We start from the raw sequence: 12,558 nt of genomic DNA on the forward strand, positions 1-12,558 counted from the left end.
TTGGTGCATTTTCTTCCAGTCTTTTTTTTCAATGTATAAATATTAAAATTATTTCATAGTTGAGATCATACTGCAAATATGGTATTGTATCTTGCTTTTTCCATTTTAACGTCGTGAGCATTTTTTCCCATGGCATTAAAACTGTTTTTGAAAAAAATTGAAAGCATTTTGGGCTGTCAGCATAACTGAAAATGTTTTCTTGGTGTGACACATGTATCTTTGTAATTGGTTTGATTTAGTGTGCTTTACTTCAATAAAAATTCAGTATTACAATTTACAGATTGGGGTGGGGAGTGGTATCTACTTCAAATTACCCAAATCTTCCTAGTGGAATTCACTTTTCCATGATTGAACTCCCCTGGTGTATTTAAGACACGACATTTATACATGAGTGCTTGTTACTTAAAACCTCAGAACACAACTTTGTGTAAAGGGAGTGTTGTCCATTTGAATAGTGTAATTTATTTCAAATGCAAGAATGCTAGTTTCCTAGGGTTCCAAGTCAGGATGTTAATCACTTTGCCCAAATTGTGGGGATTTCACATCCCCCATTTCTGCTGGAGCCGAGAGAACTGGTGGTGCACAGGTCTGCAGAGGGTCCTGAACCTGTGCTGAGTGGATCCACAGTAAGCAGGCTGCCTTCTCTCCTCCAGGGCTAGTCTCTGCTCTGGCAGGTGCTGAAGAGGCTGGAGGGCAAGTAGAGAGGGTAGAGGCAGCCTCCAGGCTGAAGGCTGTGGGAAGGAGGAAGGGAGGTTGGCTGGGCTCTTTGTTTGCTCTTTCTTTGCCTCTGTGTGACCTAACTATGTGCTGGTAAACGAATTACATGTCATGAATTCTGAAAACAGGATTTTCTTATGACCTTAAGCATGGTATGAAAATAATAGTTATGTGCTACTTTTAACAATTTGCCATGTAACCTAGATTCCTATAACCTGGACTGTAACTTTGTTTTGGCTCCTTGTGGGAGCTTTCTTTTCAAAATATGATTTAAATCATCCTAATCTTTTCCCCCAACTCCTGCACTAATCATTTAAAATGAATGCAGAAACTTTTAAACTGATAAGTTTATCTTGTGTTAAGCAATTGAGACTTCTCTGTCTAATCATACTACTTGTTCTACTGCTTTTGTCAATTGATATTCCCATAGCCCTTTTGAAAAAGTGTGTTTTTGGTAGAAATTACGTTGTATGCCCTCGGGCCATACAGCTTAGTTTTTAGTTCTGAAGCATGTGTAGATTCTCTGTACTTGTATAGGCCTGATTGTTCATGTGGCTTAGCTAAGGTTTCCTAAAGCATCTTCTAGTAGCTGTCATTGGTTTATAAAATAAAATTTGGGTTTAAAATACATATTTTTTGGTTGTTAATCTTAATTTTTTTTTGACACTTGTGAAAAGTCTTTTGGGGGAAGATTAGTTAAACTTGGAAAATAATTTTCACTGCTGAGAGTAGGTAATAAATAGGTAATGTTGCACATTGTGATTTTGCTTTAGCTGTCAAACAAAGCCTGGAGTCATACACCCACGGGAAAGATTGTGGGTTTTCTGGAAGTTACTGGGGAATTTTCAAATTGACCAAATTGATGTTTAATCTCTCTTCTTTTTTATGGAGAATAGCAGTTGAAAAAATAGAAACATGTGCTTGAGGTGCCTCCTTACTTCTGATGGAGTGTTTTATGAGCCTTGAGTATTAAACATACAGCTCTGTGGCTCCTGCATTAACAGAAGAGGCATTGGGATGGAGTTATTTTTTGGTTTCTAATGATAAAGGGGATCCTGAGTTTAATTACTGAAGTGTGAAGTAGCCAGTGTACTGCCGAGGGCCCATATTTTGCAGCATAATTACCTTAAAACCTCCTATGAAACAAGCAGGAAAAGATTTCAGGGACGTGAACACCTTTCAGTAATGTGTAAAAAGGCTGTGAGGTTAGGAAAAAAAGAAGGTACAGCTCCCAGTCTTGGTGGAGAACTTGGTGGAAAACGACGACAAACCCAGCAATTTGGGAGTAATTGATTTTTAACTTCATGGCAAAGACAGAAGTGAAGAGAGTCCCCTGGGTATGTTTCGTGGCATTGGAGAGGTGACTGAACATCAACTGCTTTGGAATTTGGTGAATTTCAGAGTGAGGGGTAGGACTTGGAAGCGTTCTGTTACGTGCCAGGCACTGTGTTAAGTTCACGAGATAGTGATGAAAAGACACTGTCTATAGGAAGAGGTGAATGGCTGTGCTGTGTGAAATCAGCCCAGGACAGTTCTTCCCTTCTTTCTTTCTTTTAATAAACTTCTGTGGGCTGGGGAGAAGCAATGCCGGCTCCTTTTTAAGATGTTAAGTTTGAGAGGTCCAACAGGCAGTTAGAGATAAGCATGGGTCCTGGAGCTCAGGAGAAATGTCTGCTCTGTGGTCTGGGTGTGGAAAGTGATGCCTGTGGGTAAGCTACGGGGTCCAGGCTTTCACTTGGGTGGAAAAGAAGCCTGCAAAGGCCCCTGAGGAAGGAGCTGGCAGGCTGGAGAACAGGAAGGAGCGGAGAGTGTCAAGCGGGAGGGAAGAGGAACCAGCAAGAGACTGAAAAGGAGAGGTAGGAGATCCAGGAAAGAAGTCCCCTGAGGGGAGGAGGTGCTGGCGGAACTAGGAGGCTCAGGCAGTGGGGAGCAGGGGTTGCGGGGTGCGTGCCGGGCCATTTGAAGGAACTGCAGATCATTTGATATTGGAAGTGCACGATTCAAATGTCATAGGATGGAAGTGAAGAGGGCGGAAGGGAGGGAGAGTGACTGATGAGAGGCGGGCTGGGATAGGATAAAACGAGTAGGAATTTAGATTCTGCATGAGTCTTGAGTCCCAGCTCTTGCTTACTAGCTCTGTGAACCTTGGGTGGCTGACTTAACCTTTTAACCTTGGCTTTTCATCTGCAAAATGGAGATAATACTGATGTCATAGGGTTATTTTGAGGATGAAATTAAAAAGTACTTAATACAGTGCCTGACACAAGAAGTACTCCAATATATTAGTGCTTTTATTATTCATTTTTTTAGGCGCTAACTTTATAAAGGCTTAGAGCTGAAGTGGGATGTGACCAGATACCCTCTGGCCACCAGTGGGAAGGGAGGATGTGTCTTCTCCAGGGAGAGCAGTTTGGGGACTGGTTGGTTCCTAGAGTGGGGTGTTTGGAGCAGTTTAGAGAGAGAGGTTGCAGAGCATGATCAGTGTAGTGTATATGGGAGGTGGTTGAGGCCATGGGTTTGGAAGTGATCAGAGTATTTGTAGAGTGAGAACGTCAAAGGGAATTTTAATAGATTTGGTGTGGGAGGAAGCAGAGAATCCTTTTTGAACTTCATGTTCAAATTTTAATTACAGAGTAAATTAAAATGGGCCCCCACGAAACCAACCTCTAAGCTTCAAGAATCTAAGATGCAAGTCCTATTCTTTGGAAACATTCATTATACTAGGTCATATCAGTTTAGTCAATCGATAACAAGATCCCCGCTTGATGTTAGGCTAGCATAAGGGGGAAGGCATAAGGAAAATCCCCGGCAGTTAATGTCAGGTTATTAAATGCAGTGCTGTGGTTTGTTTCCTGGCCTCTCCTCATGCCTTTCACAGGTGACCCTGAGCAGTTAGAAGTGGAACATAGATTTGCCTCCTTTAACTGTTCAGGGATCTAAGGGATGAGTGTCCAGTTATGAGTGCTGGGTATATTCTGGATTTAGCAACTCATCCTGGAAAGCAAGGCAGCAGGACTTTTATACCACCCTTGCTCTCCCTCCTGAAGGATTAGAGATGATACTGAGTTAGGCTGCCCAAAGGGCTAATCTACCAAATACGGTCCAGACCGTGGGGTGGTCATACAGCCTGATTTGTCCAGGGCAAAATCACTTTGTATCTGATGTACCAGGATCATTTTTAATAATGACTCCTTTTCAGGCTCAATAGTGTACTGTTTTGGATGTTAAAGTACAAAGTCACCTTATCTGTAGGGATGTTAGAATAAGCCCACTCAGGCCTGGAAACAACTGCTTGCTCCCCTACGTGTGCACGCACACAGCAGAGGGATCTGTTGGAATGGTGACTTTGGATAACAAGTGTTCCCCTGTTTAGGGCAAGCACCTCCTGACCTCAGCTCTAAGTTTCATATAGGACACACCCAATAGCGTAGATGGCAGGATTTCACGGTGGATTTGTAGAACTAGCACAGTGCCTGCCACATAATAAGCTTTTAATAACGAGTAGTTACCCACAGTGTAAACATTGGTCATGTTACCAACGAAGCATCGTGTACGTCAAAGCCACAGGATTCATTTTTCCAGGGAAAAAAACCTGGCTGCTCCCTGGGACCCCCTTGCAAGGAAAATAGGCAGACATCCTTTGACGCTATGGCGACGTTGAAAGTAAAGTGGGTTGCTTTCAAGAGGGTTAAATAATCGAGCAACTCTAAAACCTTTTTTCTTCTTCCTAGGTCTTAGTGGTGCAATGGCTAGTATAAGCGTGCGTTCGAGTGCCCCAGGCTCTCCTACACATGTAAGCAGTGGATCGAATGCTAGTCGAAGGAGAAATGGACTCCATGATGTCGATTTGAACACTTTCATATCAGAAGAAATGGCACTCCACTTGGACAATGGTGGAACTAGAAAGCGTACCTCAGCCCAGTGTGGCGATGTCATTACAGACTCACCAACCCATAAACGCAACAGAATGATCTAAACTGCAGACATTTTCACACCCACCATGCTGCTTGAAAGCCACTTGATCCTCAACATATACTATTATTGCAAAGGAAACGTGAGGCCATCTTCCCTTGTTCACTGCTTAAGACAAGTGAATTCTATAGTGGTTGCCATAAAAGGAAGTTCTAGGTATTTACAGTAGATGCCTCTCGTAACTATGGCTTTCTTAAAACTATAATCCTAGCAGAGGACATCAGATACCGTGTAGTTGTTAGCAAGATCATCATAGGCAAACATATATCCGTTTCAAGGCTAAAAGTGACCTTAACTGTATTTATTCTCAAAGGGAAAGGAAATATCAGATGTTTATTTGGTTATAGAATTTTTTTTTTTGCAGGGGTGGGGGGTTCATTTCCTGCTGTGTTGAGTATTTTGCTTCAACAGTATTGCCAGGTTCCTAAAATTGTCTAAAACACACGATTTGGCTTCCTCGTCAAATCTCCAGGCTTCCATTTTTGCAGCCGCACTGTACCATGCACCTGGTTTCTCTACAGTAGCAGTGTGCAACTTCTAATTATTGGACTGTGCCCTTATTTTAGTTTTGAAAGCAGTTTCTAATTCTGGTGATTGTGTGATGTAATGAGGTGCTATGATGGTCATGCAATTAATACTTATTACTGAATCAATACACAGAACTTTATTGGATTCACTTTGTGTGTGTTAGTGCTCTAAAAATAGCAATATTATTAAATTGCCCCCAGATTAACCCTGTAGGCTTAAAAATTTTTATTTTTAAGACAAGTACTACTTCCCATGCAGGGAACTATCCTTACGGTAAATGTAAACATGTAGACTGCGTTCAAGGTGACCTAAGGGAGAGAGGTCATGAACTTTGAGAACGGGCTTCCTTTTTGCTTCAGTAATAGTGAGAGGGAGATGGATGGTGGGAGGGTAGGTATTCTAGTCTTTCATATCCTGTTTTACACTTTTCATGAATGTCCTACCTTGTGCAGTTTCCGCTGGAATGGGTGGAAGGTAAAGGTCCTTTATCTGCTAATAATGTGATCACAACTTAAATAGCAAAACCCAACTCTCCAATCCCTCTCCTGTAAAGTGCAGTTTGGAATCTCATTCTGGAAAAGACGGAATCGCATGGAGGTTCTCTAGATGTTAGGTAGACCTAAATAAAAGTTCTCAATAGATTCCTCTTTTGAGTAAATATAAGACCTCTTGTAGCTACAATGTTTTAGAGCATGTTTCATCTTCATTTTTAATATCTTGAACTGAATGGTAGTCTTTTTTAGATGAAGAACTGATGTCAGCCTGCCAGGTACTGTAATTTATTCTATCATATTATATATATATCAAGTAGGACAGTGAAAATGTTTCCTTGCAAACTTGTAGTCCAGTATGAGCTACTTCCTGTTTTTATCCTTAAGACCATTGCAAATCAGTGTAAGGGTTTTTCCAGTAATTACTCACAGCACTTTGTTTGCAGTTTCTTCAGCCATTTAATAATCATTCTGTGAAGAAACTTTGCTAAGTTAACCATAATATTCATTGACCGGGTGGGGTGTGAATGGAATGTTAGAAATGTGCGAACTGAAGTTCTGTATTCACTATAGATACAGCCCTTATTTAAAAGAAGTCAACTCCATACTAAACCTAGGCACGAAAGTGAGGCATTTCTAAGTTTTTGCAAAAGTGGATCATTTCTCTTTTGGTTTGAATATGATAGCAGGAAGAATGATAGCAATCTGTCATTGTACTGAGATGGGTAAGCCTGTGTATTACGAATACTTTGAAGCTTCCCTCTGGAATATACCAAGAGTTATTTTTGTTTGTCTATCGTTGTAAATTTAGATTCTGGGATTTTGGTGGTGTGAAGCATTGCTCAGAAGTGGCCAGAGCTCCTCTTCCTAAAGGATCTTGAGACTGAGGAACACATACTTAGCCTCCCCTTTATGCCTTGGTTCTAGTTCCTCTTTCCAAGTTAAATAACGCTTTTTTTTTTTTTTTTTTTTTTTTTTTGGTGGTTGTTTTAGTTGGTGCTCTGAAGCTTAATCTCGATACCCTTTACTCTGGATTGTCAAATTTTGATATAACATGTGCCATTTTCTTTGGTAAGAGAAAGCAGGTCTTCACGTCCGCCAGGACACAATTTATATATCTTACTGGCTCCATTAAACTTTTTAAAAACCTTAGCATTTGTTACTTTTTTCCACTGCATTTAATTCAAAATGCTCTTTGTCACCCAGTCGTAACTCCTTCCCCCACCTCCATCTCATGGCTCTCACGTGCCACCTGAGCGCGGAATAACCCAAGACCTAGGAGTGGGAGGGGAGGCGGCTCCTCTTAGGAAGACTTAGTTCTGACTGCTGGATCCTTGCAGCCTTTCTTTGTGCCATTTTAGATGCAAAACAAGTCATGGAAGATTGCGTATTTGTGTGGTACTTTTTAAAATAACGGTTTTTTTCCCCCCAGTCTCTTGAGAACAGTGTAGGCTGGATTTTAAAACTGACCAGTTTACTTTGGGGGAACAGAACCTCTTTTCATCTTAAGCTAGATTCTCTGATTCTTTAGACATCATAGCTCATGAGTTCTGTTCCTGTCACCCTAACTTGGCATGAGTGGGTTGAGTTACCCTTATACTGCAGTGTTCTGAGCATGGCTGAAGCATTAAAAACTTAAGTATATAATGTTTAGTATTTTATAGAGCAAAATTTATGGAAAGCATTTGGCTGAATCTAAAGACCTGCAGTCAAATTCTTCAATGTGGTTTACCCAACTGGAGTAGTGGTACACACCTTAAATCATTCAATGAATAAATAATTTAAAAAAAAACAAAAAACTATGGGGCTTGTCTGCAGTTTTGTTTTGGTCATCACATTTGAATAACTGATACAATCAAATGAAGTTCAGGCTTAAAAGAAGTAGCCTAAAGGTTTTTCCTAAGTACTATTGGAGCTCATTAAACTTGAGTCACTGTGGCTTTGGGTGGTAAGGTTGCTGCGCAGCAGTGAAAGCTGGGCTGACTTCCGGTGCAGTGAGGGGGTGGCCCAGGTCTGACCAAGAGGGTGAGCCAACTTCAGAGAGCAGTGGAGGTGCAAGATGCCAAGAGATGATTGGGAAATGGGGCCTTCAGCTGGGGACACGGCAGCACAGTTAGTTTCAGAAAATTACCAGGAGTGAATCATTGAATTTTTGGCATGATTATTACCTGAATTTTTTGAGAGGTTTAGTGACTATGTTAGCATTTTATCTCGTGTAACTTGCTACAGCTTGCCACTTTGTCCAGTAGGTTAATGATTAGGAGTCTAGGTATGGGGTTGGGAATCCTTCAGACATACATTCTGGACTCTTGGACTAGAGTGACTTGAAAGGTGGTCAGAAGAATCCCTTGTTTATCTTAAAAGAAACGTAAGATTAATATATTTAACTAAACTTAGGAGGTTATTCCAATCAGGTGTTTTAATAGTATCTGCTCCCTCCTCCAAAAGCTGTTTTGACTCTGATGAGTTCAGATGGCCTGACCTCATAAGTCTAGTTTCCAAACTCCCCACTGGAACGTTTGAGGTGTTGATGTTTTAATGGGACAGTTACTTTGGCTGTCACTCTGTGTGTTGTGCTGATGCATTTGACCGGGTTTTGCTTCCTGTGTTGGACCTGCATGTTCTCTGTGGAGTTCAGCACATGCTCACCTGTGACACGAGAGAGTTTTGAGAGTCCAAAACAAATGTGGCCCTCAGCAAAGCTGGGAAGTTACATTGATGCTATTCCAAACTTTTTTTTATCTATCTGTCTGTCTATCTATCTATCTATATTTTTTTATTCCAAACTTCTGATGGCCCCTCATTTTACTTGTATTGAGTTAATATTTAAAAAAAAAAAAAACCTTGAAGACCGCAAAAATCCAGCCACACAGTAGCTTACAGTATATGCCGATCTTTCTACTTACAGTTTCCATCAGCATGGTTATGAGTGCCTTTTCCCCTACATCTTAGTCACTGTTGGAGATCTGTACTTCTTGCAGACAGGAATGATCTTAAGATTTTCATTTGCCTTTTGCCCCCTTGTATGAAGGAAGAATCTTTGCTTGAAATCATGTGGATCTGAATGCTGACTTCACTTACTAGGTGTGGGAATCTGGCTAAGTTTGCCTCTCTGGGCTCAGTTGCATCATATGTGAAATAGCAAAAAGTTATGCGGAGCTTAATGACTTGGATCCCACGGATACGTTTACATCTACGTTTATAATCTGCCTCCCATCAGTGAAGCCCTTGAGACAAATATCAAGGTATGTCCCTGGAATGTGGCTGACTGTTTTTGTTTGTTTGGTTTTGTTTTTTGTTTTTGTTGTTGTTTTTATTTTTTGTTTTTGTTGAATGTACCACTGAAAAAATTAACACATGCGTTTTTGTAAAGAAATTAAAATGTCAGACATTAGCATTAAGGGCCTTTCAACTTGCCCTCCTCCTTCACCAGTCCCCAAAGGTAAAAACTGAATAGTTTTGGAGAGTAACCTTCCAAACAGTTTTCTGTATAAGTCCTACATGTATGTAGCCATTAAAATATGCTGGTTGATTGGCTGTGCAGGAGTTCGTGTTGAATAATACATTTTAGTGATGTAAGAGACTGGAATGTGGAAGATCCAGTCTGGAAAATGGACTGATTTCACCATGTCCTGGGACAGTTTGAAACCAGAGATAGGTACCAAGCACAAGGTGAAGCTTGTGGTCTGTGAAATGATTTGTTTTTAGGGCAAAAGCTTGTCTACATGTTTGTGAGATCCTGTTTTCCAAAATGAAGGTGAATGTCCTACCAAGGATGCCACAGATCAGCAAGTACAGATGACTCCCCCCGCCACCTTTATGAGTCCTTGGCCCTCAGGTTGGGGAGCCAGGCCTTCAGAACCCAAGGTGGGGGGCGCTTTTGGGCTGGTGTGTTTGCTGTGTGTCCAGTGCCACAACCCAGTAGGGCTGTGGCAGTCCTTTGTTGCAGATCTGGTGGGTGTATGCTCTGAGCTGCCTAAGTGTTTCGGGCTCTGGTCATTCACGGAGTTGCCTTTTGAGAACTCCGGGAGTCCTAGGCTTTATCCAGCTGCAGCGATGAGGAGGGAACAATTGTGCAGCAGACTGAAAGAAGCGTTTGGGGGCACTGGGGCAGCCTGCCACCAATGGTTTCTCTGGGCTGCTTTCTGCACCTGGGGGCCCAGGGGACTCATAATCCAGTTGTTCTTCGCGAATCCACCAAGGTATGTGCCACTGTACCTTTACGATTTGAGGAAAGATTCTCAGACCACTGGTATCTATTCCTTAGGGGTGATGGTGGTGCTGGGCTGAAATTCCTTGGGGGGAGTGGGGAACACTTACCAAACCATGGTGGAGATTGATTGCTTTCCCCCCCCATCTCTTCTCCTACAATGAATCTCATGGCCGCAAAAGCAGAGTTGATTTCAAGGTGTATCTAGAAATTTGAAACCACCACGAAGTTCTGATTTTCTGTTTGAGGCTTCTTAGGTTAACATAAATGTCTGTAGAACTGTGTTTGCTTACACAATTATATTTGGTACGTTAAGGCTTGTCTTCCGCCCATCTCAAGCGTTTCGGACTGTGATCCACCGTAAGAAATACCTTTCCCATCAAGACCTAGTGTGGACACACACACACATATACATCCCCATCCACAACTTAAACAAGTTGTAGAGAATTCTTAATCTCTCTGTGTGTGATGCACTCCACTTCATGGTTTCTGGCTAGTTTTCGAAACAGTATACTGTATGTGAACTACTACATTGATTTCACAGCCAGTTTGGAAACTGGGCTCTGTCGACGTCAGTATCCGGCACCAAGCGTGGGAACTTGGACATTTTTTGAATGAGTATATAAAAGGTGACTTCGGGAAGTTTTCTAGGTTTTTCACAAGAAGTCCCTATTTTTCCTTGTGGGCCTTCACAGTCTGTCAAGAACCAGGGTATGGTGGTTAGAGCAGGATGTGGTCAGTGAGGTGAGCCTTGCCTCAGGTCCCTGGGGAGGTGAAGATGCCTAGGACAACAGCTGGCCCGTGGTAAACACGCACGCTAGCCATTAAATACGGTCACCACTGTCATCTGGCTGGCTGGATAAAATCCCTTTCTCTGAGTGTGAGACGGATTTCTCGTGGGTTCTATACTCGCCTCCAGCCAGTTTCCCCATTTCTTTTCTTCCCTTCAATTCTGTGGTTCTTAAGCTGCCTGCACATTAGAATCAGCCATGGTCAAACTGTACCCCAGACAAACTGGATGGGACTCTTTGGAGTGGGACACTGGTGCAAGCACTTTTCAAGCTCCTCTGGTGAGAACCACTGTCCAAGGACTTCTGGTGCCTTCTGTGGAGAATGCAGAGGGGAATTGCATTGCTTTGGCCCTTTGCAGATTGCTTACTGGGCAGGTGACCAATGGCATTGGGCTTCTCAGAGACAGCTGTCAGAGGATTCTGCCCCTCCCCTCTGCTGCCTGCCTAGCCACCTTCAGTCCTTCAGGCTTTGAGGAAGTCTGGACATGACCAGTGCATTCCTCTGGGGCAGGCTGTCTCACTGGGCTGGGCAGGAGGAAGTTTGCACCTACAAATCCCCGGGGTGCAGTGAATCATGGCCAAGAGTGACTCAGGAGATGGCTCTCCTGCACCTGGTTGGTCTGTGTCACCTTGGGAGAGGCTTAAAAATACAGATTCCTGGACTCCCCACCTACGTACACTGAATTCAAAGGTCTAGGGTGGGGACAGGGTTTCTGTTTTTAAAGGAAGGGAAATTAAAGAATAAAATGAGTGAATCCTAAGTCCTACTACCTGATTACCTCTTTACATTTTTAAAATTACATTGATAATTGCACTTGGGAAAACAGTACACAAAGGTTCAAGGCGAAAAGTCTCCCTGAGCTGTCTCCTCCGGATGTCTTTGTGTGTATAGGTGGGCCTGGAGTTGTGCGGCCTCCTGCAGCTGTGAGGGAAGCTGGGCCAAGTACGGGGCTGATGGACACAGCAGAAGACAAGGCCCTGGAGCACGGCAGCCGCTGCATTAACTCAGCTTGGAATCCTGTTACAAGGAGCAGCTCCCCATTCCAGAAAATCAGGATGGGGTGCATGCCACCCACACCCTGCCAGGCCCCAAGTCTCCCCACCTCATCAAGATACTGGGTACACTTTAAAAAGAGTTGCTGTACGTGGACTTAAAATATATGTATTCCTGAAAAACTCTAAAAAATCACATGCATTCTAAACTGCACTTCTGTTTTTAGTTAAAATAGATTGGACCTCTTACCTACCAGCCTGTGCAGATCTGTGCCTTGTGTGAGTAATGAATATTGTAATGAGAAAGGGTAGAGGTAACTGAGTGCTAGAGCTGCAGGTACGTCTGCTCCCTTTCCCCCATGATGAGGGTGAAACCTGGGTGTCTGGCTTAGTGGCCACTGCCCTGTGCTGGTCAGGCGCGCAGCCGGCTCCTGTGGGGCCCTCAGGGCTGGGCTGGCCGCTCTGCTCGGAGGTCGTGGATCCTTGTGGTTACAGTCACCCGCCCTCCTGGGCCAGCTTTAACCACTGTGCCTCGGTTTCCCCTTCTGTGAAGAGGGGTGTTTGTGAGGATAAAATGGGGTGATGCCTTCCACGGAAGGGGAACCAGGCTCACGGTGAGCGCCGACTTCTTAATCCTGCCGATGGGTTTGCAAAGGAGCAATCTCTTCATATCATGACGGGGAGCTGAAGCCGCAGTCCTGAGGCTGGTAAGTGGTGACGCGGGGTGGCAGTGTCCCCAGGCCCGCGGAGGGGGGCGCTGAGGTCGGCAGGGAGCGTCACGGGAACGGCTGCGGTGATGGCATAGACCCATCCCAAAGGGAAGGAACGGTCTCTTCCCAGCGGCTCATGGCCTCGA

General features: G+C 43.4%; 1 protein-coding gene across 2 annotated transcripts in view; it reads left to right on the top strand.

The window, feature by feature from the left end:
* Nucleotides 1–11,943, top strand: part of C18H16orf72 (chromosome 18 C16orf72 homolog) — a 30,053-nt gene extending 18,110 nt beyond the window's left edge. The window contains exon 4 of one of the 2 annotated variants that reach the window (XM_032460744.1): nt 11,602–11,943. In XM_032460744.1, the coding sequence (XP_032316635.1) occupies nt 11,602–11,864 (263 nt within the window). In that variant the 3' untranslated portion in view covers nt 11,865–11,943. Of the gene's footprint in view, nt 1–4,448; nt 7,501–11,601 lie in introns of those variants that run through there. The other variant, XM_032460746.1, reaches the window with a different exon arrangement.
* Nucleotides 11,944–12,558: the final 615 nt, after the last annotated feature.

This window comes from Camelus ferus, chromosome 18, assembly GCF_009834535.1.
Source record: "Camelus ferus isolate YT-003-E chromosome 18, BCGSAC_Cfer_1.0, whole genome shotgun sequence".
Taxonomy (NCBI): Eukaryota; Metazoa; Chordata; class Mammalia; order Artiodactyla; family Camelidae; genus Camelus; species Camelus ferus.